The sequence below is a fragment of the Staurois parvus genome, unplaced genomic scaffold, assembly GCF_062004578.1.
Source record: "Staurois parvus isolate SC_StPar_1 unplaced genomic scaffold, SC_StPar_1.0 ptg000047l, whole genome shotgun sequence".
NCBI classification, from domain to species: Eukaryota; Metazoa; Chordata; class Amphibia; order Anura; family Ranidae; genus Staurois; species Staurois parvus.
In genome coordinates, this window is record NW_028317843.1 from 3,814,411 (window position 1) to 3,835,522 (window position 21,112).

General features: G+C 42.1%; 1 protein-coding gene across 1 annotated transcript in view; it reads right to left on the reverse strand.

Moving 5' to 3' along the window:
• Positions 1 to 21,112, reverse strand: part of LOC149470394 (fibrocystin-L-like) — a 209,947-nt gene that overhangs the window by 144,738 nt on the left and 44,097 nt on the right. Inside the window, exons 14-18 of the mRNA XM_089664463.1 lie at positions 18,538 to 18,626; positions 11,327 to 11,486; positions 7,569 to 7,701; positions 3,747 to 3,890; positions 2,687 to 2,844 (exon numbers count right to left, since the gene is read on the reverse strand). Of these exons, the coding sequence (XP_089520589.1) occupies positions 2,687 to 2,844; positions 3,747 to 3,890; positions 7,569 to 7,701; positions 11,327 to 11,486; positions 18,538 to 18,626 (684 nt within the window). The remainder of the gene's footprint in view (positions 1 to 2,686; positions 2,845 to 3,746; positions 3,891 to 7,568; positions 7,702 to 11,326; positions 11,487 to 18,537; positions 18,627 to 21,112) is intronic.

Here is a 21,112-nt window from a genome sequence, read left to right on the forward strand (position 1 = left end):
CAGCAAAAGTGGCAGTTAGAAGATTGAGGACGGGGTGCTTACAGTGGTCAGCTTCAATTAATTTATGTACAGCCAAAAGAAAAAAAATTGTTGCTGTATTTTAAAAGAGAAGTTTGTATTTTCAAAAAAATAAACAAACATTTATACTCACCTAGGTGGATACTTGGTCCGATGCTGCATCTGTCCACTGCCGCCTCAAAGACCGAGAACTGAACGACCACTGATCATGCAGTTGCTGGGTCTGCTCTGAGCAGAAAGCGGAGACTGTGAGTCAGCGTCTGTGCTCTGTCCCTCCAGATGTCTGGGCTGTGCAGGGGGTGGGAGCGGCTGGTTTAGGCTCTTAGGATCTCTCCAGCTCAGTGGCATCAACTGACAGCAGACCTTAGCCCACTGTCACCTGAATCTAGGTCACAAGCAGGGGCGGACTGACAACTCATGGGGCCCCTGGGCAATAGGGGATCATGGGGCCCCTGTGTCCTTGCCTAAACTCAAAAAAGCCTATGAAAAAGGTACCAGGGGCATCTCATGGGGCCCCCTACTGACCCCGGGCCCTTGGGCAGCGACCGAGTTTCCAAATGGTCAGTCGGTCCCTGGTAACAAGAGTGAAATAGGGCCAAAAGAGCTTTAACTAGTTGCCGACCGCAGATAGCCGAATGACGGCTGCACTGCGGCCGGCCAGTTCTGGGTGGACGTCATATGACGTCCTCCCAGAACGCGCTCTCCTGCGTGCCCCAGGGGGCGCGCACCCGGCGATCTCCGTGATCGCTGTGTCCAGCGGACACAGCTGATCACGTGATGTGGTAAAAGGCCAATCACAGCGGCCTTTTACCATGTGATCAGCTGTGTCCAATGACACGCTGATCACTAGGAAATTCAATTGCCGGTTCTCGGCTGCACTTTCCTCACGCTGTCAGATCGTGAGGAAAGTACTGCCGAGAACCGGCAGTTGTCAGAGCGAGGATTGGCACCAATCATCAGGGCACTGATGATCAGTGCCCTGATGATCGGTGCCCAGCAGTGCCACCCACAAGTTCCGCCCACCTGTGCCCAGCAGTGCGCCCACTAGCTCCGCCCACCTGTGCCCAGCAGATCACCCACCTGTGCCCAGCAATGCACCCACCTGTGCCACCCAGCAGTGTCACACACCTGTGCTCAGCAGTGCCACCTACCTGTGCCCAGCAGTGCCACCCACCTGTGCCCACCCACCTGTGCCCACCAGTGCCACCCACCAGTGCTGCCAGTCAGTGCCACCAGTCAGTGCCCAGCGGTTGTGCCAGTCAGTGCCGCCAGTCAGTGCCCAGCAGTGATGCCAGTCAGAGCCGTCTATCAGTACCCATCATCAGTGTCACCTATCAGTGCCGCCTATCAGTGCTGCATATTAGTGCCGCCTATCCGTGACACCTCATTAGTGCTGCCTATCAATGCCGCCTATCCGTGCCACCTCATTAGTACTTCCTATCAGTGCCCTTTAGTGCTGCCTATCAGTGCCCATCAGTGCCGCCTATCAGTGCCCATCAGTGCTGCCTCATCAATGCACATCAGTGAAGGAGAAAAATTACCTGTTTGAAAAATTTTATAATAGAAACAAAGAAGCTTTTTTTTTTTTTCAAATTTTTTGCAATTTTTTTATTTATAGCGCAAAAAGTAAAGCGCCCAGTGGCGATTAAATACCATCAAAAGAAAGCTCTATTTGTGAGAAAAAAATGATCAAAATTTCATATGGGTACAATGTTGCATGACCGCGCAATTGTCAATCAAAGTGCGGCAGCGCTGAAAGCTGAAAATTGGCCTGGTAAATAAGGGGGTATAAGTGCCTGGTAGGCAAGTGGTTAAGAAGTGCTAGCTGGAGTTTGGCTTTAATTTGTTAGCCAAGTCCATCTAAATCTGCTAGTGCATCTAACACTACCCTCTGTCAAAACTGACAACACTTGTGTCCAAAGGTGTCTCGATCAAGAGTGCAGACACCATAAGGAAGGAGATGTGCTACTGCCTATGATCACCAAGTGAAATTAAAGGGGGAAAAAAATTCTTAAAAAAAGAAAAAAGACAGCCACCACATTTACAAATTGGTCATCTATAATATATTACATTCATGTGTCTGGCTTTAATACCACTTTAAGCTATCCCAAGGAGTAGGACAAACTTAAAAGTGGACCTTCACTCACTTTCATATCTTCCTTGCATTTTACTCCTCTTATACGATTTCATTAATTTAAAAAAACAAAAAATTTTTTTTCCAAAGTGCAGACCTTGCTTTGGCCTTTCTCGCCTAGGCAAGAATGACATCCCTCAAGACCAAAGCCTCTCGGGATACCCATGTCACAAGTCCTAGAAGGCCTTGGGGTTATCTAGAACACACTGAGCACGTGCAGTGGAGTGTCATCAGAAGGCTGGCTGCTAGAGCCCAAAAGAGAAAGTCAGCCTCCTGATAACATCAGCAATGAAGATGAAATCACTGGATGTGTGGGTATGGTATTTCATCTCAACCCAGAGGAGAAGAAAAGAGGGAGAAAAGATCAAAATGTACCCTGAGGATGGTGAAGTTTCTCCTTAAGGACAGCAGGAAGTCAAGAGATAGGGTTATATATAGAACCTTTTTTGTTTTGACTCAGTATTAAGAAGCTAAGGTATGTTAGATTTTCACATATTTAAATCAACATCTCATGTGTATATATATTCAACCTACCTCTGCAGCTGATGCATTTACAGGCAGGGCTTTGGAGTAAACATTGTCCCACACCAGCGTGAAGGTTTCCATGTTTGAGATACCTTTTGTTTGCTCTACAATATCCACAGTCATATTGCTTCCATACAAAATGTCATATGAAAGCAATGGGAACTCTCCTGTTGATTGAAACAGCACAAAGAAAACATTTAATAAAGAAGGTTTAAAGCTGAATTCTAGATATGGATTTTATAACATAGTTACATTGAATCCTTGGAGGGTTGCTAGGGGTTCTTTGAGCAATGAGCAAGTTCTAACTCAAAATTAAGTAACCACTGATACCAATGATATTTTTAGCGATCTGAAAGGAGGGTATTCTTCCCAATGACCACAAATGTACTTTGAGCTGTGTATATTGACAGGGGTTTCCCGAGAACAAAACGTTATTTCAAGAGTTCCTCCATGTTGGGGGGCATTGTGAGAGGTTGGAGGGTACAATGGGACATTGTTGGAGGTTGGAGTACTATGGAGGACTGGAGGCTCTGCAGCAGGCTGGGGGGTAGGGGTCACTATGGAGGCCGATGGCTCTCATAAGGCCTGGGGGAACTGTAGGCCACTGTAAGGGGTTGGGGGGCAATATGGTAGCTGGGAGGCACTGTAGGAGGTTAAGGGATCTGCAACTGCCTGGAGGCCCAGGAGAAGGGAAGCTGTGGCCCAGTGATTGAGAACCACTGCCATAGAGAACTCACAAATAACAGAAAAAAATATTTTAAAAAAGGCATGGTCCTACAACATGAACCTACCTTCCCCACTAGTCTAGAATGAAAGAAAAAGATGAAGAAACAGAATATAAAAAAATAGGACAAAAAGATTCCCACCTATAGACTGGAGAAAGACGTGGACCATTCCACCAATATAGGGACAGTTGAGGAGTAAGCAGATTAGGTAACAGAAAGCTATCATATGAAGGTCTCTGCTCGAGGTGAAAAAGAGCAAAGGTCTTGATTTCAGTTATAATTATATAGTATATAGTATATAGTATATAGGATTTAATCTCATGAAGTGTCCAATAATATCGCACCTCTTTGTGAATTGAAGGTCACTGTATACACATTCTGGCTATCATTAGTTTCCATAACCACACTGACTGTATCTGGCTGTATAGACTGCAGTTTATTTAATGCCGACTGAACATCTGCAGCACTTGCATCAGCTGACAACAAATCTAGAAAATTAAAATGAAGTGATACAATATTATAGAAATGTATTAAAAACAGTAAAAAAACAATATTCTGTTTCTTGTACATCATATTTAGTTAATTACCTTATATAATTAGTGTGCTTCTACTATGTTTTGCAGAAAATAACTTCAGCAATGGTCAAACATCCATAAATATTCAGCAACTAATCTCATTTGCTCTGGAGCAAATTGGAAGGGATCTACCAATTGGAACCCTGGTTAACCACCTAAAGTGGTAGTAAACCGCAAAAAATTAAACAAAACATTTTCTCACTGCATGTTAAGAGAATAATGTGCTAATACACATTGAATACTAGCACATTATGAAAGACCTGAAAACAAAGCCCACCAGCAGAGTGCTGTCATGGCTACTAGGGGCTTCCATCTTCACCCGGTCTTCTTTGCATGTTCGCAGGCTGCAGCCATTTGACTGGTCACGCCACGATTACGTCACTCCGGCACATGGGCAAGAGTCTTGGCAGCGGCACGGCTGTCTCAATGGATGGCACACCGTCCACTGGGAGTGTGTGCATGCACCAGTAACATCAACAGCACTGCTAAAGTAAATGTCTTCTAAACAATGCACATGTAGGAGATATTTACAGTACCTACAGGTAAGTCTTATTAAAGGCTTACCTGTAGGTAAAACATAAAAACAAAAAAACTTTACTAACACTTCAAGCCCTGGAAGGTTTTATCCCCTTCATGACCAGGGTATTTTTTTACTATTCAGCACTGCGCTACTTTAACTGACAACTGTGTGATTATGAAACACTGTACGCAAATGAAATTTATATAATTTTTTTCATACAAATAGCACTTTCTTTTGGTGGTAATCACCACTGCTTTTTTTATTTTGTATTATATAAAAAGAAAAAAGACCACAAATTTTTAAAAAAGACCAATATTTTCTACTTTCTAATTTTAAAACCTACAGTATTCAAGTAGAAAAAAAAAATCTAATTTTTTCATAAATGTAGGGCAAAGTGTAAAAAAATTCATGAAATGTATAATAATTGGTTTGTGTAAACGTTATAGTGTCTACAAACTCTGGTGTATAGAATGGAATTTTTGCAGCTATGACGCTATACTGGTAATGGCGGTGATCATCAACTTATAGTGGGACTGTGATAGTGTGGCGGGCAATCTGATACTAACTGACAGGGATTAACAATAACTGACAATGACATCAATAGTGACTCTAAAACAGTGATCAGTGCTAATACTGTACACTGTTACTGTACTAATGACACTAGCTGGGAAGAGTTTAACATGTAGGGGCAATCAAAGGGTTAACTGTGTGCCTATCAATGTGTAATATGTGCTGCTTTTACTATTAGATGTGGGTGTTTTTTCTTCCTGCTTTGCAGGGAGAAAACACAGCCACATTGCTGCTCTCTGTGCAGAGCCCTGTATTGTTAGTAAACATAGGGCTCTGTACGGTGATTCGTTAAGCTGATCAGCAGGTGCCACCCAGAAATCATTGGCTGGGACCTGCTGACCGACTTGTGCTGTAGCAAATGACAGCACAGATCAGGCAGGGAGTGCACATGTCGGGGGCAAACAAGGTATTTGCCCTGGGTGGCCTTTTTCAAGGGGGTGGATCCAAGAAGGGACGCTGGTTGTCCTGCACCAGTTTCTGGGTGGTGATTGCGCTATGGAGGTTTCTGAGGGGCACCAGGGCTGAGTGGAAGAGCAGACTCCAGGAAGGGTGCGACACTGATTTTCTCTCCTGGAAGGGGGGCTGCAGGTGGACGGGCGGTGTGTGCAGCAGATTTTTAGTGTTGCCTGGGGTAGAACAAAACATAAATACACTACTGGCACACATTCTCTCTACCCAGAAAAGCTGGATCATGTACTTTTATATATACTGTGGGCGTTCCTAAAGCAGTTAAAGCTGAACTCTGGATAAGCATCCCAGAGATAATCCTCCGATAGACTTAATAAAGTATTTTGAACCTGAACAGTGTGCATGTGAATCCTTTCTTGGATCTTGGTGTTAAAATATTTGGGGGGTCAGCAATATTGCACATAGAAAAGGCTTTTTATTTTTAAACTAAATACGTTCCACTGCAGCAACATAACATTCCACATCATTGGAAAATGACTTAAAGCTGAAGTTTAGTGAAACATTTTTTTAATGAGCACAAAGAAGGGTACCTACATTGAATGAAAAGTGTCCCTTGTTGTGGTGGCTGTTCTGTGTTGAAACCTTAATTCCTCTCCCCCCGATACCCCAGCAGCTGTGATCTTCCGGTGTTGCAGGGGTTAATACAAGCCACTGGACCTATCACAGGGACTCAAAAGTGCTAACTATACCAGTCCTTTCCATCCCACCCTCCTCTATTCACAAAAGCTGCACTATGGCTTCCTGCAATGAAAGGTGCCCTATGAATGGAGGATGGGTGGATGAATGAAAGGTTTTCCTCCTCCATTCATAGAGCAATTTTCATTACAGGAAAACTACACACATAACATAAATGAATGGGGCAGGTGCACCTACGTATGAATAAGACAGTTGTGCTACTAATGTTATATATAACCATGAGTGTCGGGTTGAGAGCAATCATTCTAGGGCCATCATTCACGGTTAACTCAAAAGTAATACCCTGTAAAAGCTTATAAGGCTTGACATTTTGGGAATCTACTTCTTCATCACAACCTCATATCTATATTTTATTTAAAAAAATGGGTAATATATTGTATTTCTGTGCATTAAATTAGCTTGCTTACTAAAAATGTGCATTTCATAAACCTGTGCACTAATGGTGTATAACATAAAAATCTTGCAATTACCACCATTTTAATTCTCCAGAGTCTTTTCTTTCAGAAAATCTATCATGTTTGGTGGTTTAACTAATCTTTGGGCCTAAAATGTGCATTTTAACATTGCAAAAACTGAAATATGGTTTTGGTGGTTGAGTGGATAAAGCCATCTAGTTGTAGGCAGAGCACATAGTCCAAGATTTCAGACATATATACAGTATGTTTTAGATCAGGAACGTCAAACTCAATTTCATCACAGGCCACATCAGCATTATGGTTGCCCTCAAAAGGCCAGTTGTGCCTTGTAAGACTAGATGTGCAGAGCACCCCCCCCGTTATATCAATTGTCAAGAGCTCCCCCCCACCATCAGAAGTCAAGAATCCCCCACCCTCCCTTACCTCACACTGCACTTCCCTTACCTTGTTCTGCTGCGGGGAAGAGCGAGGAATCACAAAGAGTAAGGTCTGGAGGAGGATCAAAGGAAGGCTGGAGTCAGCTGTCAGAGTCTGCTGAATGCTGAGACCAGGGGAGGCAGAGATGAGGGGGTGCTGCAGCTGCACAGAGAGGAGAAGGATCTGTAGGAGGAGTTCTGTCCTCCTCTCTGCTGCCAACTGCTGAGACAGGGAGCAGGGGGGTGGGGGCAGAGATGAGCCTCTCTGCAGCTACATGAAGAAGCTGGTGGAGATCAGTCCTCCTCTCTGCTGCAGCCTGAGACAAGGTGGGGGCAGAGACGAAGGGGATACCGCAGCTGCAGAAGAGGTGCGAGGGCCACATGAAATAGCCAGGAGGGCCGGATTCGGCCCATGGGCCTTGTGTTTAACACTTTAATTTTAAATTATTATTATAAATCATAACACTTTAATTTTAAATTATTATTATAAATCATGACTTTTTACCTGTTTCTTCTGCCCCAAATATGAGTTTGTAATACATGTCTGAACATGGACCAATACAATCTTTGGTCACTGTAATTGTCTGAACTTCATTTACTGCTTGTTGGGTTGTGTTCCAGTTTTGTAATGTAATTACCTGAGGGAATAAAAATACCAAACACAACAAAAAGGTCAGTACTATGTTTACACCAAAGACAGCATGGTCATGTGTAATTTGTGCATATAATGTAGGTAGATTCCCACCGCAATCCTATGAAGACTTTAAAAAAAAGATAACGTAATTACATGGGTACCTGCAGGAAAGTTTCTGTTTTCTGTAAAACAATTGTTCTCAAGGTGCTTATGTTTTATATATCCGAGAGCAGAAGTGGTTGAGTAGTTCAGTCTCTCAGGCCACGAAAATGCTGTGTGTTGTCAGTCAAAAACAGGAAACTTAGCCTAGGTTCACACTAATGTGGTGCGGTACATTGCATATGATTTGTACAGGAACCGCACCGCATTCCTGTACAAATCACATGCGATTTGTGTGCGTTGCGATCGTAGCCATATATTTTGTATGGCTCAAATTGCACTGCACCCGCACCAAAAAGGTGCAGGACCCTTTTTTAGTCCGCACTAGAATCGGATCACATGTGTATTCACACCTATGAGATCCGATTCTGCACATCGCACCCCATTGTGCGGACCAATTTTGGGGTGTTGTTAACTTAACATACACACCCGCAGCGGGTTCGCATGAACGGGGTGTGATTCTGATGCAGTGCCGAATTCACACAGAAAAAGCTGTGAATTCTGGACCGCATCAGTGTGAACCCAGGCTCAGGAACGGACTGCATTTCTGGCAGATAAACAGGAATTTTTCTGTACTTGCATGGTCCATAAAAAGAAAAATAAATATAGGGAAATGCACTGCATGTTGGGGAAGTGCTCTATGTGTAGGCAATGACCTGTCTATTGTTAGAGACAGAACCTCTATTATACTGTATGTACAGAGGCTAAAATAAGTATTGAACAGGTCGCCATTTTTCTCAGTAAATATATTTCTAAAGGTGCTACTGACATGAAATGTTTGCCACATGTCAGTAACAACCCATGCAATCCATACATACTAAGAAACCAAAACAAATGAGGTCAGAAATTAAGTTTTGTGAAATAACACGGAATGACACAGAGAAAAAGTATTGAACACGGTCAATGAAATGTATTTGATACTTGGTACAAAATTCCTTGTTGGTAATGACAGCTTCAAGACGCCTCCTGTATGGAGAAACTAGCTGCATGCATTGCTCAGGTGTGATTTTGTCCCATTCTTCCACACAAACAGTCTCCAAATCTGGAAGGTTCCGTGGGCCTCTTCTATGAACTCTGATCTTTAGTGTTTTCCATAGATTTTCTATTGGATTCAAGTCAGGTGATTGGTTGGGCCATTCTAGCAGCTATATTTTCTTTCTTTGAAACCAATCGAGAGTTTCCTTGGCTTTGTGTTTGGAATCATTGTCTTGCTGAAATGTCCACCCTCGTTGCATCTTCATCATCCTGGTAGATGGCAGCAGATTTATATCAAGAATGTCTTGCTACATTTTTCCATTCACCCTTCCTTCAATTAAATTAAATTAGCCAGTACCATATGTTGAAAAACATCCCCACACCATGATGTTCTCACCTCCAAACTTCACTGTTGGTATGGTGTTTTTGGGGTGATGTGCAGTGCCATTTGATCTTCAAAACATGGTGTGTATTATGGCATCCAAACAGTTCAATTTTGGTCTCATCTGACCAGACTATATTTTCCTAGTATTTCACAGGTTTGTCTAAATGTTGTGCAGAAAACTTTAAACAAGCTTCAACATGATTTTTTTTCAGTGATGGAGTCTTGCGTGGTGAGCGTGCATACAGGCCATGGCAGTTGAGTGCATTACTTATTGTTTTCTTTGAAACAATTGTAGCTGCTAATTCCAGGTCTTTCTGAAGCTCTACACAAGTGGCCCTTGGCTCTTGGCCAACGCTTCTGATAATTCTTTTCAATCCTCTGTCAGAAATCTTGTAAGGAATACCTGGTCATTGCCAGTTTATGGTGAAATGATGTTCTTTCCATTTCTGGATTATGGCCCCAACACTGGAACATTCAGAAGTTTAGAAATCCTTCTCTAACAAATGCCATCAGTATGTTTTGCAACAGTAATGTTGCGAAAGTCTTGAGAAAGCTCTTTGCTTTTACCCATCATGAGATGTTTGTGTAATGAGACTGAACCAGCTGATATTAATTTGCACTGACAAGGGGCAGTATTGCTTTCTAATTACTGACAGATTTCCGCGGGTGTCTTGGTTTTCCATGCCTTTTTGCACCTCCCTTTCTTCATGTGTTTAATATTTTTTCCCTTTGTCATTCCATTTTATTACACATAACTTCATTTCTGAATTTCTGAATTTTGGTTTCTGTGTATGTATGGATTGCATGGCTTGTTACCGACATGTGGTGAAAATTTCATGTTAATGCCACCTTTAGAAATATATTTACTAAGAAAAATGGTGAAGTGTTCAATACTTATTTTACCTGCTGTATATATATATATAAATATATATATATATATTCTCGGGCAGAGAATAAAAAGTTTTAAGTGATACTGCACCATGTCGGGTCTCTATTTTTCATTTTCTATGTAATATTTGTTGGGAGTATCCGTCAGAGGTACTATTATCGTGGAGAATCTGAGCCATCTTTGGAGGAATTCGTGTTGTGTCTTGAGAAAGAATCTTTTCCTTGGGGAAATATTTATCCAAATGCGCAAATGCCAACCATGAGAATGGAAGGCAAATATTTCTGATGAGTACACACCTGAGAGGGGAGCACAGCACAATTGAAGATTGTTTCTTGAATATTCACATGGTGATTTTTGAAAAATGATTATGAAGTAATTTCACATGGTGATCATAAAAGGACTGGAATATGTGGACTTTGTATGCGTTTATTTTACAATCATCTATAGAGCGCCACAATAATATTTTGTATTTACAAAATATTATATATATATATATATATATATATATAGCACATCTTTCCAGTAAATGCAGATTCCTCTGAACTGTGTCTCTTTAAAAACACTGCACAAAAATACCTGTTGATCTTTTCCGAAATCCAGGGTGTTCCTAACTTCCTGCAGTGAGCTAGCAATGCTGCACAGATACTGTATTTCAAACAGTGTTGGTGAACATTGTCAGTCTAGGACAGGAAGAGTGTTACTGGCAGGATCACAAAGTGGAAATAAAGGGGAAAAAAATAAAAGCAGCCATCACATCTAAGGTTTGGCAAGCTGCAATATAGATACCCCATATGGAAGCCTATCTCAGCTAGGGTTGCATGGAATGCTGGATTTCCTCCAGAGGTTTCTAGGGGTTGCTTTAGCAATAAGAAATTTCTGGAGCTGAGATAAGTAACCACTGACACCAATGAATGTTTTGGCTATCTGTAAGAGGGGATTCTTCCCAATGACTACAAATGTAAGGAGCTTTCTTCTCAATGACCACCATACTAATGTACTTTGAGCTGTAGATGTAGTAATTATTAGCAGGGGTTCCCTGAGACCGGAAACCTATTTCAAGGGTTTCTCCATGCTGAAAAGGTTGAAAGAGACTGCTGTACAGAACCCTGTCATGACTCAAACACAGAGGCTTCCACTGACAATTTGTCCTTCTGAAAATGCTAGTTGCCTGGCTGTTATGCAAACATTAAAACCACTGAAATGCCATTTCAGAAAAAGCACCTGCTGCTCCAGAACTGTATCAGCTTGAGACTGTATGTTCTGGACTTCATTCACTGCATCAGGTGTTTGATCGTGGGTGTATGAGCTATTACGTTGATACAGACCCACATCAATGACTGCAGGCCCGTAGTAATTCTGTATGTAGACTTCCATGTAGCAACTAAAAAAACATACAAAACACAGAGTTAGACAGTCTGAGTCTATAAAGGTATACCTGAGTCTCCCCTACTCCATTGGTTCTGTGTGCAAGGAGAGGCTACTCAGGGGTGACCTAGATGATCAACAAGATACCAGAATGAAGAATACACCCTACACACAGTTTAGTCAGATTAATAGCCTTCAAAGATCCCATAGTTTTATGATACCCCACAATGCATAGTATAGCTAAAATGTATCTAAGTCCAAGAATCGAAAATGTAATATATTACAGCCAGGGTTTGTGCTAGACTATTTTGTGCCCTAGGGAAGACCAGCTACTTGCTCCCCTCCAAATAAGATAAATAAATTAAAAAATTTACAAAATGGTAGAAACTATTAAATCAACAAAACATGAAACTGCTAAATTTCTTCTGATTTGCAAAAAAAAGAAGAGCAGGCTGTGGGATCGTGATGATGTCATCACTCATTGATACATTGCAGATGTGATGGATGGCTGGCCGGGTCACACTCACACAGACACGAGACATCAGAGTCAGACATTACCTTTCTCAGCAGGCACAGCTTCACCTGATGAATGGGAAAAGAAGGACTGGAACTCCCCAGTGATTAGCAGCCACCAGCAAGTTTGCTGTAAGGGACTGAGTCTGAGAGGAACACTGGAAGGAGCTCCAGCTCAACTGCTAACCTACCTGTCCAGGCGGGAGGGTGGCCTAGGGATGGTCAACCCGATCGTTTTCTTCTCTTTTATGTTTGTAAAACATAATTTTGGTAATATGCTGAAAGAGAAGCCGCCTTCATGGGTAGGTTTGTTTCGGGCTTGGTTTAGACCCTTTCTGAGCTGTTGGGAGAGTGGCGGGCCAGTGAGAAGCCTGAGAGTCAAGCATGGTAAGCTCCCGGCTTATGTTGCCCAGAGCTTGAAAATACTTAGGCGGTGGTGTGTGACGGCGGAGGAGGTCAGATCGCTTCCTGGGAAATTCCTCAGGGAGAGGGTCGTGGCCACTGCCTTTCATGCACCGCTGGCCTTGAAGGATTACCCAGGCCATAGTCTGCGGGAGGGCTTAAGATTGATAAATATGGAAAGGATTCCCTTAAAGTTTAGGGACCAGGCCTGGCTCGCGTTCCATGGCAGGCTATATGTGAGAGGGAACTTGAAGTGCCGTTCTCTGGACAACTGTGGTTGTCCGAGGACGGAGTGTGGGGATGAAGTGGAGACTATGGACCACTTCTTGCTTCAGTGCCCTTTCAATATAGAGGTGTACAAAGAGGTGGGGAGGGCTCTAGACATCCCCTTCCTGCACTGCATGTCTTATGCAGAGTGGGTATATGGGGCCTTCAAAACACAAGTGGATTTTGATTTTGACACTCTTTTTTTAGTTTGTCTAGTGGTCCGTTACTACACTTGGAACGCACGGTGTCAGGTTTCCATTCGGCAGAAAATTCTTCCTGTCTCGGTGGTGGTGTATGACATCCTTGGTGAGGTTGGGAAAATTCGGGTGTCTTGAGAGAGACAGGCAGCGGCGAAGGACCTGGATAGAGGCGTGGAGGAATATCCGGTCTGTAGCCGCGGTCTGTTGAACTCTGGGTGAGGATTCTGTTCTTTTTTCCTCTGTGTTTTCACTCCTTTCGATTTTGATGACAAGAGCTTTTTGAAGAAAGGCTATGTGCATCTGAAGATCTATGTTTCTTGGCCTTTACTCTGTGTTTGTTAGTAGTATGGTGTGTTTTGATATTTTTTGTTTTAGGAGGATGTTGTAACCAGATAGGGTTTTTCTTTGTTTATGACCAGATGTATGGTTTTTTGTATTTATTTATTTATTTTGTATATATGTATTTTATACCTTTTTGTAAGAAAATTTTGATGCTGGTTGCAAGATTTTATCTAATAAAATATTTCCAGCTCAACTGCTACTCTGTCTGCAGACACCGGGCATCTTCTTCTGTCCTTTCTTCCTCCCCTCTGCTGCCCCTCCTCTCAGCTGGAGGATCATTCATGACGTGGCGACGTCATACTCAGAGAGAGTGTTGGCCTGTGCTGCACCCTGGGACCCCTAAGTGGCAGTTTGCCCTAGGCGGCCACCTAGCTTGCCCAGTGGCACCGGCCCGGATTACAGCTTACCAGTCCTTAGATGTGGTGGTTGTATTAGTTGTTTTTTCAGCCTAAGCACATTATCTACAAGTACAGAAAAACACCCATTGATTTTCCAAGCAATCTGGTGTCCTTGTAACTTTCTGTGTACTAGAAGCTTTCCCAGTGATATTCTGTGAACTACAAAACATTTCCCTCCTCATGTAATGGTGATGAATGGGGGGGGGGTTGTGTTTGTAATCCTAATCAGGAGAGCAGCCTAGGGTGACAATGTAGTCCTGTCATATATTGACAACACTGCTCTTCCATTAATACAGTCCAGTAGGTGAGTGTTGTCACCCTAGGACAGGAAGTGTGTTACTGGCAGAATCACCAAGTACAAGTAAAGGAAAAAATAGCCTGAAAATAAGAAAACTAATGCAGCCACTACATCTAAGGACTTATAAGCTGCAGTATATTACAATTTTGGCACTGGGCTTAGTTGCGCTTTAAAATGTTACTAAACCCACAACATTAAAATCAGTCTGTATTTGCAGTAAAACATGTTTGTTATACTCACTGTGGAATCTAAGGGGTTAATCCTCTGCATTGTGTAAAAAGGCTGTTTGATCCTGTCTTCTCTGATCCTCCCCTTCTTCTACTGTCCCCAATCCATCTGCTGATCTGCTCTAGGAGTCACTCTGCAAATGCTCAGTTTAGTGTGTGCTGCTTATTTTCCTTGGAAGAGTGCATATGTGATCAGCACAGGGCCAATCAGCACTATCCAGACAGAGGGTCAGGGGTCATGCATACTGCCTTAAACGTTAGTACCGCTCAGTGCACCATCCAGCCCCATGCAGGCACAGCAGCTTTTAGCCTCTCATTGAGTTTCACAGGCTGCCAGCAGCTGGGTAAGATGGTGTGCCTGTGCCTTCCAGCTGAACCTAAACATTTGAATATTTTGCAACAGGGCTAAACGCATAGTATGCATGAACCTTTTTTTGTTTTTGATACCATGGAGAAAATCTGGGACCCCTGGAGTCCATGTCCTTACTTCCTTGTGTAAGTCATAGGATACGTCTAATATCCCAAAAACAATACTTTGATCAGTGTATGGCCAGGTTTTGAGTGATTCTTTTGGATCATATTCACACCCATTGCAAAGTTCGGATGGTCACGGAACTGATAGTATATGTCCAGTTTTACCGCTTAGTTGTAATATCCCAGGTAGATATTCACAGGCAGGTAAGGAGGGCTTTGTGCCAGGCAGGACACACATTAGAACTGGATTCAGAACTACATTACCAGTGAGTGAGGGCCAGGGGTGGACTGACAACTCATGGGGCCCCCGGGCAATAGGGGATCATGGGGCCCCTGTGTCCTTGCCCAAACTCAAAAAAGCCTATGAAAAAGGTACCAGGGGCATCTCATGGGGCCCCATACTGCCCTGGGCCCTCGGGCAGTGCCCAAGTTTCCAAATGGTCAGTTCGCCCCTGGTGAGGGCTGACTATTTGTGAGCGCAATTATACAATTTCAATGGGTCATATTTGATGGACATATCTATCAGGTGGATTATCTGACTTAAAGGAAAATTCCACCTTTGGAAAAAAAATAATAAACGTTCCCATATTGCAAAATGAAAAAATGTGCATTCAATATACTTTGCATTGGAATTTTCAAATCTTTGCAACCGCGATCAGTGGAGTGTGGATGAAATGCTCTCACCCCAGCATATTTAAACTGGGTATACATGTACCGAAATTTGGCCAGTTTATGAAGAACCAAATGAATTTTAGTATGTGTGTATCACTGTCTGTTCAAAAGATGTTGGTGTAACGACCGGCGTTTGGTGAACAGTCCTGCTGGAAAACCCACATTCGACCAGAGCTTGCAGCGCTGATCAGTGTATTCGCTTGAATGAAAAAACTACGAGGGGCTTTCAGTCACCCCTCGTATATGTTATACCTTGTGTTATTTTTCTGCTTAGGTCCATACCTCAGTATGATGTTTAGTTAGATTTTTTGGTCCAACCTGGATTTACTTATTTCTTTATTTATAGAGATTTTACCCTATCACTTGAACATCAGATATATGTGATCCTTCCAACAGCGGTATGCCTGTAGGCAGGTGCAGTCTTAATTCTCCACTGCAGGTGGTGCTCGTCCACAGTGACAATGCAGATGGGAGAAGCAGTTAAGAGAATATGTGTTTCTCTAGGATTTCCTCAGTTACTCAAGCAGTGATCCAATTGGATGCACATGCCCCATGTGACCCTGGTGGCCATATTTGGTCAAGCAGAGTCTGTTTAAGACTCTGACACCTACGTTTGGTGCACATTATGCAAGTGGACAGTTTAGTAATAGGTCCCCATCTGACAGTGGTGACGGTGATAGAAAGACGTTTCGGTGGAGTAGGGAAAGAGCAGGGACTACGTCTACCTCTTCAGGAAGCTTCACATTTGGGTCTGACTGACCAGGCCACAGTACACTCCTTGTGGCAGATGCTGTCGGCATCCCTGAGTCTTCTGACCGCTGTCAATCTGCTGCATGGTTGTAAGAGGCATCGGACAGGGGAGCCTCCTGCCAGGCCTGTTTGTGCTGTTAACTTGCTGTTTCAGTACAACAGTCTTTGGAATCGGGACTTTGAGTGTTTGCTGTCTACCACACCACACTGCACCTATTCAACATGTCCCCATTGGATGGATTTCTTTGTGTGTATTGAAACTGACTTCTAGCCCTATATAACTTTTGGTTTATTTGGATTTTATATATACAGAGCATGAAGGTGTGGTAACCCTTCAGCTTGAGCTCTTCAGTGCCCACTTGACCTCCTTGGAGCCATCGCCATTTGGGGTCCCCCTTTTCCTCCCCTGGTACTGCATTGTACAGCGCTACTGTACATCTGACTTTACAGAGTCTTGTTTTTTGCTTTTGTGAGTAATACTTGTTTTAATTTTGTAAATTGTTCAGTATTATGTTTTAGATTTGATGTACAGTATGTTTCATCATTATATACCATTTATGGTAAAAATGTGTTGAGAAGTGCCCCCCCAACAACACAGTAGTATTATTAGCACCTTGATATCTCCTGAAGAAGCTTTTTACATCTTGAGATGTGCCCCCCTCACCCTCCGTCAACACAACATTCTACTAATTATTTTGAGATAATACTTCTCTTTCCTTCCTTATGTGAAGTATAACATGCTATGTTGTTGACTATTTTTGTGGGTGGGGCTACACACAGGGTTTTCTGTCATATCCTAGCACTTGCCGACCATATAACTTAGTTAAAAGGCGGCCGAGCGAGCGCCCTGCTCTGGATTACGTACCTAGTACAATATCTGAGCGCTCAGCGCTCAGGCAGAGGGTGCGTGCGCGTTCCAGCCAACCTGGCTCTGCTGTGTTTCATCACAACACATACCGATCACTGTGTCCCAGCTAATGATTGATCACTGGCACCCGGTGATCCGCTCTGATCTTCACTGAACACAGCTCTATAAACGTAAACAACACAGTGCTGTGCTCTGTGACAGGAGATCTTGTTGTTTGTTCATTCCTTGCAGAGAATTAAAACAACTAGATCCCCAGTGAAAGCAGTATATATCTCACACAGAAACATTTGTAATGCACACATTTAACCCTTTGATCGCCCTAGATGTCAACCCTTCCTGCCCAGTATCATTAGTGCAGTGACAGTGCATATTATTAGCACTGCCCCCTGTAATATTGGCACTGGTGATGTCAGTGACTGTTAGTCAGTTCCCCTCTAGCATCAGTTAGTGTCAGATTACTCGCTGCACTATCGCAGTCTCGTTATAAGTCGCTGATCGCCACCATTACTAGTATAAAAATAACTAACTAAATATAAATAAATATATATATATATATATATATATATATATATATATAAATAAAATTTCCAGTATATATCCCAAAGTTTGTAGATGCCATAACTTTCAAACAAACCAGTCAATATACACTTTTTTTTTTTTTTTTACCAAAAACATGTAGCAGAGTACTTTTTGGCCAACATTTATTAAGAGTTTTGATATTTTTACATTTTTGTAATTTGTAAATTTCCAGTATATATCCCAAAGTTTGTAAATGCCATACCGTTCATATAAACCAATCAATATACACTTTGTTTTTTACCAAAAACATGCAGCAGAATACGTTTTGGCCAACATTTATTAAGAGATGTGATGTTTTTATATTTTTTATTGGGTATGTTTTATAGCAGAAAGTAAAAAGTAAAAAATAGTGGGGTTTTTTTGTTTGTTTTTTTTAATTGTTGGTCTATTTTCGTTTATATAATAAAAAAATTAAAAAACCCAGAAGTGATCAAATGTCACCAAAAGAAAGCTCTATTTGTGTGAAAAAAATTATATAATTTTTGTTTGGGTACAGCATTGCATGACTGTGCAACTGTCAGTTAAAGTAGCGCAGTAGCAAAAAATGGCCTGGTCATGAAGGGGGTAATCTCTTCCGGAGGGCAAGTGGTATTAATATTTTGCACCACGATTTATTTTTATTTTATTTATTTAATTATTATTGATGGCTACACCATTTACTTGATTGTGAAAAGTTTTTATTTTATCATTTTTAATACGTGATGCACAATAAACTAATCTAATTTTACCTACATCTTGCATTTGTTTCCTTCCAGAAAGTACAAGCACTTTAAATTCCCATACTTTTTCTTATTTTTGGATTTTCAGTAAATTCTGTGTGTAGATGTAGATAAAGCACATGTGCACTACACCAGATCCTGACTGGCTCCATCTGAGACCCCTCTCTTTCCCAATATAAGTCTCGCTGCACTGGGGATATCAGGATATAATATTCGATAAAACAAACTCAAGTATCTATATACTGTAAGCTGCTATTAGAACAATACATGTAACAATTTAACTGTTAATTCTGAACTAATCTTAAAAATGCACCAAATTGTTTGCATGCCCAGATCTATTGGTCCAACACACACTTACGGTTTTCCCTTCTGGAGGAAGAAAGTCTGTGATTTCTGAGAGGAAGATGAGGTGTAGGAAGTTGTATAGCCACCATAGGCCACTTTCACCTGACACAGGAAAGAAAGTAATCTGTTAGAATCGTATTTAATTTTATTGGTTCTGCGGTAAATAATTAAAACTATATAAGGGGTACAAACAATGTTTCAAAAAAGGAACATAAGTGGATCTGGGATCCTTAGAATGGGTAGCTTTTGGTACTCAACCTACAGCTTTCAGCAGCCACTTGGCAAAGGGGTCTCCAACACATTCGGAAGAAGGTAACTTATGAGATAGTTTTGGGTTAGCATTAAGGATTAGGGTTCAAAGTTTAAGGCTCCGTTCACACCAATGCATTTTTTAGTGCATTTTGCTTTTTGCAGAAACGCACTACAGTCCATTTAACCATAGAACATGTCCACATCTATGCTTTTTTGAGCTGCTGCATTTTTGGAAAGGGTGATGACTTTTTTAAAAGCAAGAAGCAGCGTTTTTGCTACAATAGAACTGAATGGAGAAGCTGCTCAAATGAGTGGTAGTGCGTTTTTGCCATATTTTGCATTTTTATTCTGTCCAGCAACAAAACAAATTCCACTTCAACAAGAAAAAAGAGCCAAGCAAAACGTGGTAAAAATGCAATTTTTGAAGGGGGTGCTTGAGTATTTAACTTAGGGTAGGGTTTAGGATTCACTTTGAGCCTTAAAGCAGAACTACACTGGATCTGAACACCACAAACCAAAAATGCTAATTCATTTGTTTTTAATATTCAAAGCAAACTCATCCATCCATCGATCCATGCTTCCATGCTTAATTTGCTGAGAAATCACTCTGAACACCCCCTCCCATTCCCATGGCCATCTTGAGTAAGGGCAGATGATTCATGTAACATTTACTTCTTGGAACCTATCTGCACTTCGCTCCGGTATGCAAGCAGGAGGGTGTGCTTAGCATAGAAAGCCCTTCTTTCCCTCCTGAAGACTCCTGGGATGTATGACATCATTAACTTAGGTCAGGAAACTGGGAAGTAACGGACGAAATGTAGAAAAAAAAAAAGGTTAAAACAAGTAAATATAATATACCTTCCTATCTATTTTATAATGCTAGCAGCATAAGGATAGAATAGCCAATGTTTACGTAGGCTAGGTTCACATATGTGCGAGTGGTGCCGCTGCAGATCCGTGCAGCCGCACCACTCGCACAGAAGAATGCGGACCCGCAGGCAGGTGTCATTAATTCAAATGGCACGCCGCCCGCACTGAAAATTGCAACCGTACTGGGAACCGAGGTTCCCGTGCGGGCTGTGTTTTCAGAAGAAGTGTAGGGACTTCTTCCCTGCGTGTCCCGGGGCATGGGAGCCCATTCAAATGAATGGGCTTTCGTGCCCACGCAAAATGCGGACTGCAGGAACGCGGATATGTGAACCAGGGGTTAGAGAGTAAAGTTCCCACTTTAGGAGTTACAGTGTTTGTATAGTAAATTTTTGTAATTTTGGATAGGTCAGGAAAGAGTTGGATCTCCTGTCAAGACTGTATTGCTTACTGCACAGGGGCAGAAAAAATTTCACTTTTAGAGCCATTTTTCTTTTTTGAATGCAGCTTTATTCAGCCATGCACATGTGTTCATTCACATTGTGGCTTTTAGATTCATATTTTAGAGCAGCGTTTAGGAGTATGAAAAAAAAATGGCCCCAGCAGACATTTGGAGCGGGGCTTACTGGCATAACGTATGCACATAAGTGGATAGACGTGCATGCACATATGCCTGTAAATTCAGTCCAGTTTCTAGAATAGATAATTATTCTGGCTAGTAGAATAAGTTCATGCTCATGAGATTCAAAGTGCCAAACACCTATAGACATGCATGACATGTCAAAACAAGCTATTTTTTCCCGCCTGATTTTTCTGCATGCTCCTGGCAAAAAGATCCAGCATAGATAGGAATAATTTCAAGTGCTGCGTGCATGAAGCCCTTGGGGTAGATTTAGTAAAGGAAAACAGACTGTACTGTGCTCTCTGCAAGTGCAGTTGCTCCAGAGTTTACTAAATGAGGTGAAGCTTCACTTTGCAAAGAATACCCAATCTCATGCAAAGGAAAAAAAAAACAAAACAGCATTTTTGCTTGCACATGATTGGATGATGGAAGTCAGCTGAGCTTCCCCTCATTTGCTAAGCTGTGGAGCAACTGCACTTGCAAAGTGCACCGTCTATTTGCCTTTAGTTTATCAACTCCTATGTGTTACCTGCTCTCCGAGGCTCTAGTAGGTTGCAAACAAATCCATTATGGCCATTATTGGCTGACACATTCTGGATATGATCTGCTTTTGCAGTAAATGCAAGTTCTGGTAATATCTGACATATCTATAGAGTGAAGAATGTAATATTTGTTGGTTTCACCTCTGTGCGGTCAACAACGGAAGTGAGGAAAATTCCTTTCTCAGGAAGCTGCCACCACAACAGTTGTCACCTTTGGAAGATTCCTCTCCCCGGGCCCTGGTGACTTGGTTTCCTGTCCCTTTCTGCTTTGGTGGCAAAGGCCATCAACATGAAAAGAGAGGGAG